This window comes from Diachasma alloeum, unplaced genomic scaffold (genome assembly GCF_001412515.2).
Source record: "Diachasma alloeum isolate Michigan unplaced genomic scaffold, Dall2.0 Dall_scaffold_00289, whole genome shotgun sequence".
Taxonomy (NCBI): domain Eukaryota; kingdom Metazoa; phylum Arthropoda; class Insecta; order Hymenoptera; family Braconidae; genus Diachasma; species Diachasma alloeum.
In genome coordinates, this window is record NW_021680428.1 from 625,927 (window position 1) to 643,280 (window position 17,354).

At 43.7% G+C, this 17,354-nt stretch overlaps 1 protein-coding gene across 4 annotated transcripts; it reads right to left on the reverse strand.

Annotated features, from left to right (window-relative positions):
- Positions 1-68: 68 nt before the first annotated feature.
- LOC107038903 (probable ubiquitin carboxyl-terminal hydrolase FAF-X) lies at positions 69-16,056 on the reverse strand. 4 transcript variants are annotated; one of them, XM_015258244.1, is made up of 5 exons: positions 15,989-16,056; positions 14,918-15,165; positions 5,626-13,049; positions 4,558-4,684; positions 69-891 (listed from the first exon to the last, which is right to left on the reverse strand). In XM_015258244.1, the coding sequence occupies exons 2-5, from the start codon at positions 14,981-14,983 to the stop codon at positions 847-849; spliced, it is 7,662 nt and encodes a 2,553-aa protein (XP_015113730.1). In that variant the 5' UTR covers positions 14,984-15,165; positions 15,989-16,056; the 3' UTR covers positions 69-846. The 4 variants fall into 4 exon arrangements, with proteins under 4 accessions (XP_015113730.1, XP_015113727.1, XP_015113729.1 ...); XM_015258241.1 differs by lacking the exon at positions 69-891 and having other exon boundaries at positions 1,538-4,684; XM_015258243.1 differs by lacking the exon at positions 69-891 and having other exon boundaries at positions 1,538-4,684; positions 14,918-15,156; positions 15,989-16,044.
- Positions 16,057-17,354: the final 1,298 nt, after the last annotated feature.

Consider the following 17,354-nt stretch of genomic DNA (forward strand, 5'->3'; position numbering starts at 1 on the left):
TGGACTTTGGAAAAGGGGAATTTTCCACCGCAACACGATGTGCCAAGGGCCCCAAATAAACTACCCGATACGCTTCAACATTTTATTATCATTCGGTAGAAACAATACACAAACTGTCGTATTCCCTCAACTTCACGTGAACAAGTCATTCCACTCAAGATTCGAAGAGCCAGACTTCGTTCCACTCATTGTTGAAATAAAAAACCTCAAGAGAATCTTTTAGAGTTGACAAAGGCTCGGGGACAGCCAGCGAGACTGAAAATGCTTACAATAAATGCCTAACAACAAACAACAGAATTATTCTCTCAATTTTTCTCATTCATTTCACATAGTCAATGCACTCCTCGCTCCCCTAAAATTTCGTTCCACCGATTTCTCCCCGTTAATTAATAATAACGAATGAAACTGTTTCAACGAATGATATTCCATTGATTAATAATTATTAATCAATGGAATCATCAGCTTAAGAATCGCCTCCTCCGAGGCCAGTGACGTTCCTCGATAATCTGGTACCACTTCAACTCTCTAGTCCCGTTTTCCCTCCCCATTGAGACGAAAATATATTCATACCCTCGTGTGAGCCACTTGCCCATAAATTTTCACACTTCATCGAGACTTCAAAGCACCGATCAATGACAGAGTGACACATGTCCATGTAAATACCTATTTTATTTACAGTACAACGTTTACGCGTTAATTATATATATTTTTGAGTAGAAACATTCTCCTCCAAGACATTTCATCTCTTTAAATACAATCGCATTAAAAGTGCATTATTCACTCCATTATTTTAATCTCTCTTTTATTCATGAGAACCTCAAAGGTTTTTCAAGGCTCCTGGTGACATTAATCATGTTGGCATTGTGTTAAACACTCAATGTTCAGTGTGACCTGTGTGCAAAAAAAATGATAATTAAAATAAAAGCGCAGCTGTTACAGTCATCAAGTTAGTCGAGTAATTTATTTAACTGTTGAGTTCTTTTCTCGATATTTTTTGTCATTTATTTTGGTTTTTTTAATTCTTTTAATATCATATGTTGTTATGTACAGGTGTTTGATTGCTTACGGTATTAACGTTCTCTTATTCTTGTTTTTCGTATATTTATTCGGTAGCCCAAAGTGACATGCCATTGGTTTCATCAATTTCCGAGTGAATTGCAAGATCAGTTTAACGACACTCTCTCCCCCTCCGAGAACTATCAATTGATATTTAAAAAATTCTAGTTGAACACTTCCTCAATTTTCCTCAATCGTTTTTTCATCTTTCGTTTTTTTCCTTAAACTCGAAGCGTGTTAGTATCAAAGTCGGCATAATCGTTTCTTTTTTTTGGCTTTGGTAAGAATCTTTTACATATAATATATTTTTGTATTATTTTTTCAACTCTCATCGTTAAAAACTAAATTCCTCTGAACAATTTACGCCATTAAAATTGTGAGAATAGCCATCGGTTGTTATTTGGTGGAATCAATTCACATGGCAGTCTTGAGCGAGAAAGTAAGGGGATTCGATTAAAATTAATGTTTAACAACACCTCAATCACTGATGACTGGACTTTATTCTTTAAATTTATCGTTTTTTTGCTTCAACCACTGCTTTACTGACTAGAATCCCAATGCACTCAGCTATCCATTGGTGATTTCTAATTCGAAAGATTTAAATTTTGTGATGATAATTATTGGAGTCACAAAATTCAATCAAAAGCGCAAAGTGTCGAGAGGCCTGAGGGGAGAACTTTGATTCGAGAATTCTCAGCCAAAAGGAAATGGAGAGATGTGAACAATGGGTTGAAAAAATTGTTCATTTTTCGGGAGTTGGATGAACTGAGTTGAGGGTGATTTGAAGGGGATAAAAAGGTTTAAGAAGTGTTTGAAAATACGAGGTGGAGGCGCCGCCATCTTGGGAGCCCCTTGCGACAGAGGGAGGGGTAGCCAAACAAGATGGCGGCCACAGCTGGCGACCACCTCGTATTTTTAAACATTTTTTAAAATTATTTAGCCTCTTCAGATTGACCTCAACTTCTGGCATTCGAATTCTAGAAAATGAACTAATTTTTTAAGCCATTCTTCACACTGTTAAATTTTTTTGTTAATTTAAGCAGTAGATGCGTCTAAATTCTCAATGTTGTGAATTTGACTTTAATTTAAGAAGGAAATTTTTAAAAATTGGGATTCCCATGTGAGACGTTCATTGATATTCCTAGAATTCTCAAACTCATTGTGAAAATTAAACATTGCATTAAATTTAATTTTCAATGGATTAAAAATTTTCCTGAATTAGCAAAATTTTCAAAAATTTTCATTGGACCTGAAAATTGAAATTCCACGTGAATGTTCCACAGTAATAAATGTCAACATTAATTCTCTAACAATGCACATTTCTCATCCCCAATCAGCTGAAATTAATTCCGCAAATTTTCCCTTTAATTCAGTATTTTCCCCCTCCCAAGGCCTCCACCAATCTCTCAAGAGAATACGTCCTTCTTGTCGATTGAGGGAAATATAAAACCCATCGCTCAAAGACATTACACTCAGTGACATAATTAAATAATTAAATAATTATCAACTATACTGTTCAATAACAAAAAGAGGGGATGAACTTAGATAGTAAGAGTCTCTGTGTACAAAAAAACCAGGATTTACAACAGCTCCGCTCTCAAAATTGTAAAATAGAAATATAATAATTTTTATCACATACAAAAAGCAGTTATTATTATATGTACATATTTTTTTAAAAAACCCAATATCAGCAATAAGTTGATTGATGGAAAATTTAACTCGATAATCATCGAACAATGAATTTCAATAAATTCTTTTCGTTTAATATTGAAAATAAAACTTCAATTCACAATGATGGCTTTTCTGGGATGTCATGTGGGATAGTCGTTGATTAAATGTCTCTGAATTCATTAAATTGTCCACGTACACACGCGATTGTCACACTTCTATCTACTCGAGTGACATTTTTTATTCGGTCTTATTTAATATCTATATAACATACGTTATTACGAGTAATGGAGCTGTGATCAGTTCAAAATAATTGACTCATTACTCCATAAAAACGACAATTTGTCCGTCGAATTTCCCCAATCCAACGATTCCCAAATTTCTCGTTATTCTCGAGTGACGAGTTATAATTAATTCATTGAAAATACAAATGTCTTGGGGTTTTAGAAGAGACCACAGCTCCAATACGATGGCTCGTATCTTACAGCGATACAACTATTGAATTCTCGTAAATCAAATGGAATAAAGAGAAGAAAAATGCTCAAGATTCAATGCTACTCGATAAATTGTGAATGTTAATTTCAATTTCAAGATGTCAACAAAACGAAATATCCAAATGTGCCGGTGCAATCGTCGTCAGGACAATTGACAAACCAAAAAACCCCTGAGGACGATAGAAACTACTTCCAAAGTACAAAACAAGGGCCTGAATTATCTCCAAAATTGCCGAAGTGAAATGTACTTCAATCATTGCCATTTGTAATTCGAAACTACCCCCAGCATTCCATGAAATTAATTCACCACATCTCTTTATTCCCTCCAATTTCCAGAATTATATATTCCAGTAAAATTCACAGTATCTTCCATGCATCAATGGATCACCTCTACCCCAAAAAAAAAAACTCATAAAATTTCTCATCTCAGTGCACGGTAATTATCCGGGATCCGTCCATGGTCGCATCATAAAAACGTACAATAAACGTTTTACAATTCTAAATACATTAAACATTACACTTCGATTATCTGAAAAATCTTACGAATTAACGTAAATTTACAATGAACGAGGGGTGACTCGAGGGAATTATTTTTCTCCTATAAAAATTTTCTCACGTCGGGTGCTGGTGCAAAAGGAAAGGCACAACATTTCAGTATATCTGCTTCCATCATTTAAAAAAAAGTGTGAGGAAAAAAAACCTGTGGGAAGCTAATTCCTACGAAAAAAAAAAATGCGCATGACAAAATATCACTCGAGATGTTAGTGATTAAGTACAAAAATCTTGCGTTGCACGATTCATAAACAGAAAAATGTCACTCACTTCTGGTCTCAGTGCTCACTTAATCCTCTCGTTATTTTTATTTCACATAACATTATGTTCAAATTTACATAGATAATAATTACGAAAAAAAAACGCATTATGGTACTTAATTTGCTGTATTCTCTCGACATTAGACTGGATCCCAATAATCACAATTAACTATACATATTTATGACTTGAATTGTTCATCTTTCAACAATTTAATCGTCGATGAGATGGCCATAAATTATCCATTCGTCATTGCTAATCATCTCAGTTGGAAATTAAAGAAGAAAATTAATGAGAGACAGATGTGACAAATGATGAGTCCGGTGTAAATTCTGTACAATTATTTCTTATAGCTTCCTTTTTTTCTATATTAATCCGGTAAATTCATTCAATCGTCACTGTTTCTTTATCTAAATATCTGTTGACGATTTTAATCGTGAGAGCGGAATAACCGTGAGTTCAAGTGTACCATTCATTATGGATCCTGATTTGTTGTCTGTGGTGATTCACAATTTTGGGGTGTCTGTACCTGGTGTGACGAGTGAATCTTGTGGACTGGGGATGGGGTCGGCTGCTGCTGCTGCTGCTGAGACTGCTGTGGCTCGGGTTCCTCCTGCATTTGTTGGGTAACTGTCACGTCTGGCTGGGCTGCATAACTGAATAAACGGCTGATTTTATTTTTCATAATTGAGGGGTAACTTGAGGATTTTCCTGAGGGGTTTTTACAGGGTTTGAAATGAGACTGATTGGAATGAGACAATTGCGGCCTTTGGGGAGGGGATATTGACGATTTTAGGAGGTGAATGTCACCTCATTTTCGGGAGAGGGACAGTGGACTCGATTTGAGGAAGAGCAAATGATGAAATTTCAGAATAAGGGTCATGGGGGTCAAACTAAGGGTCACAGAGTTAGATTAATGGTCATGAGGGTCAGAATGAGGGTCACGAGGGTAAGAATAAGGCTCATAAGGGCCAGAATGAGGGTCACGAGGTTCAGAATCAGGTTCATGAGGGTCATAAGGGTCAGAATGAGGGTTATGAGGTTTAAAATCAAGGACATGAGGGTCATAAGGGTCAAAATGAGGGTTATGAGGTTTAAAATCAAGGTCATGAGGTTCAGAAACAGCTTCATGAGGGTCAGAATGAGGGTTACGAGGTTTAAAATCAAGGTCATGAGGGTCAGAATGAGGGTTATGAGGTTTAAAATCAAGGTCATGAGGGTCATAAGGGTCAGAATGAGGGTTATGAGGTTTAAAATCAAGGTCATGAGGGTCAGAATGAGGGTTATGAGGTTTAAAATCAAGGTCATGAGGGTCAGAATGAGGGTTATGAGGTTTAAAATCAAGGACGAGGGTCATAAGGGTCACGAGGTTCAGAATCAGGTTTATGAGGGTCAGAATGAGGGTTACGAGGTTTAAAATCAAGGTCATGAGGATCATAAGGGTCAGAATGAGGGTTACGAGGTTCAGAATCAAGGTCATGAGGGCCCGAATAAGGGCCACGAGGGTCAAATTACGGGTCACAATGGGTATAATGAGGGTCAAAAGGTTCAAAATAAGGACGTTGAGGGTCACATAATAATAATATATAATGCTTACATAGCCTCCTCGACCTCAGGCTCCTCGTCAGGACAAAGTTCAAAGGCCCTCTCCAGCGTTTTCTTCGCCGAATTGCTCCTCTCCAAATAATACCCATTAGTAGACTCATTAGACTGGGTCGGTGGTGACCAATTAGTATAAGCATGACTGTAAGGTGGTGCCGATGTGTACGGCCTCTTCTCGAGTTCGTCCTGGAGCCAGTCAATAGCGTGGAGCCACTTCCTCTTCATCTCGGGATTCTGATAGAGCAACTGATGGGCTGGCCGACACTTGCTGAACAGCTGAACCATGCATTTAATGCACTGATACGCCCTCTTCTGGTAATGATTTTTGCTCCTCTGAATGGTCTCGAAGAGGCCCTCCCTCTCGTCAGGCACCCCCTTGAGGGCATTGTGGACTCTGTGTGTCTGCCACGAGTCCTCCATTAGGAGCATCGCCAGCAGCAGATCCGTGTGGTGTCGGAGCTCGTGGGTGTAGGCGAAGCCAATCTGCCACAGCAATTCACTCAAGATAGTCCTGGACAGGTGGGGATTCTCCCAGCAGCAGTACTGCAGCAATTTGACAGTGTCCTCGGTGATGTTGGCGTCCTCGATGAGCTTCTTCATGTAGCTGGTCCTCGTGAAGAGTATCTCAGCTGCTTGTGGCTGAATAGCCATGAGGTAGTCGTTCTGGCACTGGGGGTCACCGTAGGGATTCGGCAGAACAGCCATTCCCGAGGGTGCGTGACTCGACTGACACCTGGAGGATACGTCACAGCACCTTATCAGCATGCTGACGACCTGGTGGAGCTTCGTGAGCTCGGGATACTGATACTTAATGGTCGGCCCTGGGCCCTCGTCGATGGCAACCAGCATGAACGTCACTGGGACGTTGAGCTTCAGCAGCTGCTGCTTCTCAGGGAGTCCCAGTGTCGCGTAGGAATGGAACAGTGAGAAGTAGTGGGGCAGGTGTCTACCGTGATCGGATATCTCTCGATGGAGAAGGGAGAGAACGGCGTGGAGCAGGTGATCGCTTAGTGTTGCCGTTGGATCCAGGAGGATCGAGGGGGCATTGAGGCTTGGGGGTGCGCAGGGGCCGTCCTGGAGGGAGAAGTGGGCGAGGAACACCAGGATCTTGAGAAATGCCGAGCGTACCTCGGTGCTGGGACAGCTCAGGAGGTACTCGCAGAACCTGTGGGGATGATTGAAGAGGACATTGTGGGCGAACCACGAGCGAACGGCTTTGCTGTTCCTCAGGTGGTGGCAGAGAATGTCGTACCAGTCCATGGCTGTCCCCCTGAGGGTCTTCTTCGTGTGGAAACCAGTGTAGAATAAAAATCTCGAGGCAAGCTGCACCGACAGCATCGCCAGCTCCTCCGCCTCTGGACTCAGCTTGTCATTGAGATTTTGCCTAGTCGTGTGAGGTGGATTGCAGGAGACCAACTTCCTGATAAACTGAAAATACTCGGGGCTAAATTGATTTCTGTTGTGCATAAACTTGATGTTCTGCTTTCTGACGCTGTGCTCGATAGCCGGTGGCATCTTCATCACCCCGAGTTTAGTGTACAACGACAGCTCATTGACACTCTTCATCAGGGAGTTCTCCTCGACGTCCAGACGAGTGTAGAACAGCATGTAGGCGTTCCACCATCGCTTCTGACGCCTGAAGTTCATTCGTTTCAACATCTGATCGAACACCTCACCCATGTAGTCCCCACCGAAGCACTGGGACTTCATCTCCTCCTCCTCCTCCATCTTACACTCAGTCACATCCCCATCGTCGAACTTGTACCACTTGGCAGTGCCGTCATTCTGCCTGTGAAGAATGTACGAGTAGTAGTGTCCACCACTGGCTTGACCACTGTGAACAACAATTCCACTCAACTGATACTTTGTACACGTGCCCTTGTTAACTTCCTCGTAATCACAGTCTATGACCTCTCCCTCGAGTTTAGCGAGCCCATTGACGGTGTAGGGCTCCATATCGAGGTCCCTCGGGAACTCGAAGTAGTCGTTAAACTTAATAGCGCAAACACGTTCAAAATCGTATTCAAATCGTTTCAACTGTATAGCAAGAATGGGGGGCAATTTTTTAACACACAAACGCTTGACAGTGACTACTTTTTTGTTGCACTTGTCGCAGTGATAGGCGTCAGCCCCCTCCAGGAGTTCTCCCTTGACATACTGCTCCAACGAGTCGAGGAGATTGCTGTGATTCCTGATGTCGACACTGATGACACTGAAGGGCTCCTCCTTGGAGTACCTGTGAGGGCAGCCCTTGCAGATCTTCTGATCGCTGTAGGAGCCCCCGAGGATTTTCCCCATTATCTGCTCGTGCCCCAGGGCCTTGAGTGCCTCGTCGAGGCTCTCCACGAGACTCATGAAGAACTCCACAGCGTCCTGCTGCTCCCTGAGGTTGACGGGCTCCCCCTGGAGCTTGAAGTGCTTCCACAGACCCCTAGGGATGTAGTACTGCAGCTTGCTGTAGGCCAAATGCCCGAAGATGGCCTGGACCTGCTTGAGAATACCGATGTTGTACTCTTTTCTTGACTCGTCGACTCCGCACTTCTCCTCGTTGCTGTCGTTGTCACTCGCCTCGATCGTCTGCTCACCCTCGATCCTCTCCTCACCGGAGAAGTCCTCGTTCAGATCGGTGGCCGCACCCTCCGCCATCAGCAGGCCCACCCTGATGCTCTCCACCATGTACAGCTGTTGGAGAACAGAGTTCATGTAGCAAGTGGCGCCGGCGTTCTTCAGCCCCACGAAACCCTTCAGCGGTCTTGGACCCACTGGTGGCAGGTAGTCCCACTCGATCAGGGGCTCGTCACGATCCGAATAGAACATGTCAGTGAGCATTGTGACTAGAAGTTTCATGTTGGGAACACATCCCACGCACAATCCCACCAGCAGATCGAATGCAGCACTCGTCGACTGAGGGGTTGTGCAGACTGGGCTTGCCTGGGTCGAGCTGAGCTCACCGGTGCTCCTCAGCTGGAGCATGAGCCTCGACGCCGGGAAGATGAAGTCCTCGACGAGCTCCTTGATGAGATTGTCACCGCGTTTTTCGTCACAACCGAGCTGGTACTTTTTCGATGGTGGAAGGAACGCCAGGAGCTCCTTGGTGAGGCTCAGGTGGCCCTCCAGGAGGGCCTCGTCGATTGCCACCTCCCCAGACTCCTTCACAGCCTCTTTCACCTTCTTCAGCCAGGCAACCTCGACCTCCAGGAGGGCCTCAGCCGACAGCAGAGGACACCCCGATATGTGGGCACAACTGAGAAGCCTGCAGAGCAGCTGAAAGTACTCGTGACTCTGCCTGGCATTCTCGATGACAGTCGTGTTGAGAACGTCCGACAGCAGGAGAATGGTATTCTGAAAGGACAGATGATTGGAGTTGCACCAGGTGAATATGAGTAGAAACTGCTCGGCAGCGGCGATCCTGATGGCCCTGGAGGGGCTCCCCAGAACGAGATCAGTGAGAAATGTGGGCCAGAGCTTCTCCTTCGTGAGGGAGGAGAGCGCCGAGGGGTTGAGCACGAGAGCAATCGTGAGGACCTCCAGTGCCTCCTTGCAGACAAGCACATCATTGGGGTCTGGTGCCTTCTGCTCTCGCTGATTGGCCTCGTGCATGGCGTGCAGTGTCTCCACACTCCCATCCGCGTGATTCAAATTCCCCGAGGAGGCAGCCCAGGCCAGTTTAATTATGGCACGAATGGTCGCCATGTCCGGCAACTCCCAGGAGAGCCCTTGGATGAACAGCTGACGGCAGCGATCTGACTCTGTCCCCCCAGAGAGCATCTGGCTCGCAAGGTGCTGCGCCAATTTCGTGGCAACACTCCTCAGCATGTACTCGGTGTTCTGATTGGGCACGGTGTGCAGTGCCTGCTTCAGAATAGCCACTAAATTACGATTATTCTGAAAATACGTGTCATGATTCTCCGGTATCGTCGCCTGCTGCACCTCGTCCATGACGCAGCCCATCAAATTCCCAATGACAGTCAGCAGGAGTTTGCAGAGTTTGAGAACAGTGAGATAAGCCGATCGTTTGGTGGTCTCGTCAGCATTCGGTAGGAACTTGTTCTTCGTCAGCATCTCGAGAATGACCCCGGCCTCGCCACTCTTGATGAAATTCAGTTGGAACTCGAAGGCCTTCTCCGAGAGGGGGTCCAGTGCGGGCATCAGGAGAGTGTACAGCACCTCGAGATTGTAGAGCACTTGGCTGGCAGACGCAGCGAAGAATAGGGTATTGACAGTGGTGTTCTGCTCGTTGCAGTGGGGATTGAGGGACATCTCGTCGTTCTTGTAGTGGCCGAAGAGCCACTGGAGCCTGAGGACAGTGAGGGCGTCGGGGGGGACAAGCTGCAGGAGATTGCGAGCCCCATCGCGGAGGCTCGAGTGCTTGAGGGAGCAGCCGAGGTCTGACAGCTGAAAGAAGAAGGTGGCGTGCTGGGCGCGCTGGGACATTACAACCCCTGGCAGACTGTTCTCAGCCTCTAGATTGGGTCCATCGTACGGGTGATGTGGCGAGCTCGTCGACGAGTCAGAGCTGCTGTCCGGTGAGCTAGGCATGTTGCTGTTGATCTGTGACAACTTGGCTGACAGCAGCATCTTGTCCCTCAGGGGAATCTGCGAGAGGAGTTTCCTGTCGTCCGCCTGCTCCAGGGACTCCCCGTTGATGAATAAATCTAGCTTGACGTTGGTGCCACTGGCCTTGATCCTCCGGAGGATCTGGCGCCTCAGCGAGGCCAGGGTGTCGTTGCTGTGGGTGTAGACCTCAATGTCGTCGATGCTCCGACCTGGATTCACAAAGCGAATCACCAGGGACATGTGCTTTCCACGTGCAGCTCGATGCAGTGGCAGGATCTTCCTCTCCCCAGGGAAGGCAGTGTCACACTCGTTGATGTACTCCTGCAGGACCTTCATCACACGACACATCTTCAGTGCCTCGTTCTTAATCTTGTTTGAGACCTGCTCGTCGGTCTCCTCCTTCCCATCAGCTGGCACATCACTCAGAACTGTCACTGTGTCGTAGTGGGCTCGAAGTCTGTCCATGCACTCAGCAATGTAGGTCTCGTGAAATGCCAGGACAGACAGCTGCAGTCGTGGCCCCAAATTAGTGTTGACTTCCTTCAGCAGCTCGATCCCACGATTGGCTATTTCCTCGGGGCTGTTGGTGACCACTCGCCAGAGGTAGTCAGTGCCAATGAGGTCGACGTCGTCCATCAGAAATGTTCGTCTCTTCAGCCTCAGCTTTCCCTCCTTAGAGTTGACAGCCTTGAAGAAACGCTCGTAACACTTAATCCCACTTTCAGTGAGGAGTGTGGGGTCCAGCTGGAGGATGTTGTTCTCGAAGAAGTCCTTGTTGATCGCTGGGTCGAGGTCTGGCTCCTCCCCCATGAGCTTGGAGAACCACTTGAAGCAGGCTTCCCTGTCGGAGACGAAGACAGCCTGATCGGCTAGGCACTGCCAGATCTGCTTTGCCTGCTCGGCGCACAGCCACAGCTGGCCGTCCTTCAGGAGAAATCTCAGGAAGTTGAGTCTCTCCTGCACCTGCATCACGTGGTTGTAGCGAGCGTCGGGCATGAAGGTCGTGGCGTCGATGTCTGGGGTCTCCTTGACGAGAGCCCTGACCTTGTCCATGTAATTTGTCAAACTATTCGTCACCAGAATGACAACACTGTGCTGATTCTGCAGACGCTCTATCACCTCTTGTCTGTAGTAGGCCTGGTGGCTCCTCTGGCTGTTGCCAATCAGTGGATTAGGCTCGTAGAGACAGCAAATCTCTCGGATCTGCTTCAGCGCTGGGAGCGCCCACTTGTCCCCACTCTTTAGCTCCTCAACGCACTTGTCAAGCCAGACTGTCTTCTGGGCGTCCCTGTCCTGCGAGCAGGAGTAGTCCAGGATCTTCACGTGGGCATTGAGCGCCTGGTCCATTATCTCCGTGGGCACTTCGTCTGAGTGCGCCAGATTCCAGAAGAGAGTCAGCACTTTGTGGGCCATAACACCGTCCTTGTCGTCCTCGGCGAGCCTTCGGATCAGCTCCAGAAGCTTTTCCCTCTGTTTCTTGTTGGCTGTCTTCCAGCTCATCTGGAAGCACTCGAACAAGTGGTCCAGCTGCTCGGGGCTGAAGTCCCAGGCGACCTTGGCCAACAAGTCGTGGACATTCTTGACGATTGCCTCGTGCTTGCCAGCCTGCGCTGCCCACACGGCGTCCAGGTCCTCCAGGGTGAGGGCTCGCTCCTTAATTATGAAACGAAGAATCTTCTCCAACTTCTCCACGTACTGGGGCTGGTGCAGCGAGTCTCGCAGGACTATCTCAAGAACTCCATTGTCCTTTATCCACTTGGCCATTCTCTCAGCTGTCAACCACTCCTCGTCCTCGAGGGCAGGATTCCGATGTGGATAGTAGCTCACACTCGTTATGACTTTATTAACTTCGTTGAGTGCATTCATTTTACCGTTGAACGAGGATATCTGCAGCAGTCGCAGTATCATTTTCAGTCTCAATATTTCAAGATTCTTGATCATTGCCTCCTGCATGGGGACACGTGACACCAGACACTTCATGGCTTTTATAATGGCCGATATGGCATCGTTTTTGGATTCATTCTTAGCTTCCTTCTTCAGCTCGTCGTCTGTGAGATTGTCCAGGATAACTGGCACCATTTCGATAATTGGCATTAGGTATTTGACTATCGTGTGAACAGTGAGGAGCTCGTAGCAGAGGCCAAAGGGTCGCAGTAGTGCGTGAATAACGGGTATCGTGAGGTTTCGATTGCTCTGGAATCGTGTGAGGAGGATTACGAAGCCGTCGAGACATCCAAATTTGTTGATGAGATCGACCAGCCAGCCTCGGGGGCTTCGGGGGTCTGGGGGTGGGCGGGCGAAGAGCTCCTCGTCTGGGATGTTGCTGCCTGGGGGAACTGTGGCTGATGTTCTTGCTGCGTTGAATGTGTGGAATTTGTTGTTTGGGTTGAAGACCATCGCCAGGAGGTCCAGCAGGGGGAACCAGTCCTCGTCCAACTTGCGGACGCAGAGCTCGACCAGTCTGTCGCAGTTGGCGTTTATGCAGCTGTGGATGTGGGGCTTCCAACTGTTGACGGCGTCGTCGGTGAGGATTTTTGTGAAGGATATTGTCAGGCCCTCGCGAAAAAAACGCTGGCAGGCCTCGCTGTGCACGTCTATTCCTCGCTTGCAGAGGTCTATGCTGGCGTCCAGGAGGCAGCGGAGCTCCTGGTCCGGGAGCACTGGCACCACCCAGCGGGAGGAGGTGATCTTCTCGTCGAGGGTCGCCAGCTTCGCGTGGGGAAAGTCCGGCTCCACGCGCGCCCGGCTGTTCTCGTCCAGGGAGGTGTCATTCTGACAGTCCGGCTGGTGAGACGTCGGCTCCGTCAGCTGGAGGCCCGATATCGCGTCCGCCAGGTGCTGGGGACCTTGCGGACTGTGCATCTGAAAGGAGATTGGCTTTAGGGAGTGGGGAGGCCGTTTGGGGGTGAATCGATGGTCATTTTTTTTTATTGTTCAGGGGATTATTGAACGATGTCAAAGTTTTTAGCCATTCTTTGATCGAATTGTTAACTGGAATTTGATTTATGGGGAATTTGAATTTAAGAATCTTGGTGAAATAGATATGAAAATATATATTTTAATAGATTAAAAAAAATGAAAATAAAATTTGAGCATTGATTTCAATTTGATTTGAGGTGAATTTGAATTTAAGAATCTTGGTGAAATAGATATGAAAATATCTATTTTAATAGATTTAAAGAAATGAAAATAAAATTGGAGAATTGATTGCAATTTGATTTGAGGTGAATTTGAATTTAAGAATCTTGGTGAAATAGATATGAAAATATCTATTTTAATAGATTTAAAGAAATGAAAATAAAATTGGAGAATTGATTGCAATTTGATTTGAGGTGAATTTGAATTTAAGAATCTTGGTGAAATAGATATGAAAATATCTATTTTAATAGATTTAAAGAAATGAAAATAAAATTGGAGAATTGATTGCAATTTGATTTGAGGTGAATTTGAATTTAAGAATCTTGGTGAAATAGATATGAAAATATCTATTTTAATAGATTTAAAGAAATGAAAATAAAATTGGAGAATTGATTGCAATTTGATTTGAGGTGAATTTGAATTTAAGAATCTTGGTGAAATAGATATGAAAATATCTATTTTAATAGATTTAAAGAAATGAAAATAAAATTGGAGAATTGATTGCAATTTGATTTGAGGTGAATTTGAATTTAAGAATCTTGGTGAAATAGATATGAAAATATCTATTTTAATAGATTTAAAGAAATGAAAATAAAATTTGAGAATTGATTTCAATTTGATTTGAGGTGAATTTGAATTTAAGAATCTTGGTGAAATAGATATGAAAATACTTATTTTAATAGATTAAAAAAAATGAAAATAAAATTGGAGAATTGATTTCAATTTGATTTGAGGTGAATTTGAATTTAAGAATCTTGGTGAAATAGATATGAAAATATCTATTTTAATAGATTAAAAAAAATGAAAATAAAATTTTAAAATTAATTTGAATCTGATTCAAGATCACATCGTTCATGGAATTTATTATTCGGGTTGGAAACTCAGGGAAATTGGGTTTGACATCAGGAATTTTCAAACTCACTGCGGAAATTAAACGTCAGGTTTCAGTGAATTTTGAATGGGCTGGAAAATCAGGAATAGATGCCTGAATTTTCAGGGAATAATTGAACGAATTCAATGTTTTTTATCCATTCTTTGATCGAATTGTGAATTTTATTGAAAGTTATTATTAAAAAATTTATTCAGAGGACATTAATGACTTTAAATAATTCATTTTTACCCCGACTTTAAAATGACTTTAAAATGAGACTTGATGTATCCCAATCTCACAATTTATTCAGGTGACATTAATCACTTTAAAAAATGCATTTTTGGACTCTTTTTGGGTAAAAGTGTCCTCCCCCTCTCTCCACCTCAAAAAATACATAAAAATAATTTCCAACGCTTGAAATTCCCTCCGAAAACCTCTCCCATTCCAAACATCCACCTCTCACATTAAAAAAAAATTAAAAAACTATTAGGGGACGGTGGGATAAAATGGACACTAGACTTTTTTTAAATTGTTCATAACTCCGAAACAAATTTATCAATTGAGCTGAGTTTAGGCTCGTTACAAAGGGAAAGAATCGTTCTTTGTATTGAAAAAAAAAACTATTAAATTTCATCAACATTTCAACCGCCCATTAAGATTAAAACAAAGTCAAGTGTCCGTGTTACCTCAACCTCCCCTAAAATAATTGAAATGCTCATACCTGTGTCGTTTGCTGATTCTCAGGTGGATCAATTCCGACCCCCTGACCCCTCGTAGCAATAGTCATTCCGTCAAAAACCACCCAATTATTCCCCCAACTAAGCTCAGAGTTATCGATATCTCAAGCAAAATGTGAAATAACAATTCATCGACATTCACAATCATTCACTGACATTAAATACAAACGTTAACGTAACGTCTTGGAGGCCTTTATACTTCACTCAATTAAAAAACCAGTGTCTACATTATCTGAAACCAGAAACAAAAACGAATATCAATAAACCAAGAAATCCGTGCCATCGCTGCGTAAAATCCACGATTTTCCCGATTAAATATTAATGGACGCCCAAATTAAATTAAAGCACTGCCATCCCCTCGTCGCCCTTCCCCGAGGCCCCAAAAATTCCCAAAAATATTCCCCCGCGGCGGCAAAGAGGTGCAGACGACTGGCAAAATCCCCCCAAAATCATCGAATGAACTGTTAACAAACTAAAAAAAAAGATGACAAAGACAATGACTCGGACGTTCTCGACGTCCCAATGAATAAACAAAGAGTCGGAGTCGAAAAAAAAATGTGTCAATGGTTTTCCACGGGCTGGAGTGTATTCCCCATTGGGCAAGGGTCACAAGGGTCTGGCAGACCGACGGTAAAAAATACAAACGACGTAGTGCTGCGAGACAATAGACACAAATCCACTTTTTCGTGTGGCAATATCACTCCCAGCGAATGGACCTCCCCTCGATAACCCCTCGTAAATGAGAAACCCAAAAATTTGTTATGGTGAAAAAAATAATAATAATGAGGTGAGACCGGCCGCTGGATGGTACCCATGCGTCGTCAACGATCTTTGGGCGAGGGTTGCACCTAATTTTTCGCCCCGTTCGTCCAACCGGGCCTCCGTCGGACAAAATGGCGACCCACCTAACGATTAGCACTGCCAATACGAAACTATGCGGATATTTTGATTGTATATTACCCGGAGGGACACTATTGCCGGGTCCTGGGGGGCACGAGGGCACGAGTGAGCCGGGGAAGGCGGCGGAAAAATTTGTTAATCGAGGGTGAACGCACCTTTTACATAGTAAAATCGTGAAATTGGAAAGAAATTTTTGTTGCAGTTTTTTGACGTGACGTTACGGAACTCACTGCCAATCTGTAAACACGACTGGGAGGGCGCTGGGGGTCGGTGAGGGTCGGGAGGACTGCTGCCACTCCGCGGGGAGGGACTGCAGCTGGCGACACCGACGGGGGTATTATCCGGGGAGGGACTCTTTTATCGACTTCTTTTGAATTTTTCGAGTTTGTAACCGCTCGATAATTTTCATCAATTAATTTCTGGAGCAATATGGACAATCAACTTTTCAGCAATATGCAGATGGTTTCATTTGCCACGACATCAAAAATTGTCTCCAAAGGTTTTCCATTCCTTTTCAATAAAAAAAATGATTTTCCACGAATTTCTCCTTCGTAATACTATAGAAATTTGTACATGTGAAATAACATATTGATTCAAATCAACTTACAATAATAAAGTGATAAATCATATAAAATCCTCGTTAAAAAAAATGAAGAAGAGAATAGTGGAATAAAAATTTAAAAGAAGAGAATCCATTCGGAAGCAAATTGCCAATTTATTAGCAACAATCACTCATTCAGCAACAGTTGGCTTTTCCCTGAAAAAAATTATCTCATTGTAAAAAAAATTGCGGCCAGCAAGAATGTAATTGGATGAAGGAATGACATCACTCAATAGACTGTATAGCAATGAATTTTATTACCTCCGTATCATGTCCGATTTTATCGTCAAATTCGTATTTTAGTCTCTCCATAATCCTCCCACTTTACCCCATAAACATAAAATTATGTCTCCAAAGGTTTTCCATTCCTTTTCAATAAAAAAAATGATTTTCCACGAATTTCTCCTTCGTAATACTATAGAAATTTGTACATGTGAAATAACATATTGATTCAAATCAACTTACAATAATAAAGTGATAAATCATATAAAATCCTCGTTAAAAAAAATGAAGAAGAGAATAGTGGAATAAAAATTTGAAAGAAGAGAATCCATTCGGAAGCAAATTGCCAATTTATTAGCAACAATCACTCATTCAGCAACAGTTGGCTTTTCCCTGAAAAAAATTATCTCATTGAAAAAAAAATTGCGGCCAGCAAGAATGTAATTGGATGAAGGAATGACATCACTCAATAGACTGTATAGCAATGAATTTTATTACCTCCGTATCATGTCCGATTTTATCGTCAAATTCGTATTTTAGTCTCTCCATAATCCTCCCACTTTACCCCATAAACACGTACTTTCTAAACATATGCAATAAGAACAGTTGATTCCCCCCCAAGTTGCATATTTATATCCTCGTTTTTTCCATTTATTTCTCGTCGATACAGAAATCATTGTAGCGATTGTTAATACAAA

What these genes read in the sequence shown, in the direction of transcription:
- LOC107038903 (XM_015258241.1), bottom strand. Translation starts at nt 14,983, where the DNA reads ATGACTATTGCTACGAGGGGTCAGGGGGTCGGAATTGATCCACCTGAG. An exon ending in AGAATCAGCAAACGACACAG is followed by an intron (nt 13,050 to 14,917) that starts GTATGAGCATTT and finishes ATCTCCTTTCAG; the next exon opens with ATGCACAGTCCGCAAGGTCC. An exon ending in CCTGAGGTCGAGGAGGCTAT is followed by an intron (nt 4,685 to 5,625) that starts GTAAGCATTATA and finishes CCGTTTATTCAG; the next exon opens with TTATGCAGCCCAGCCAGACG.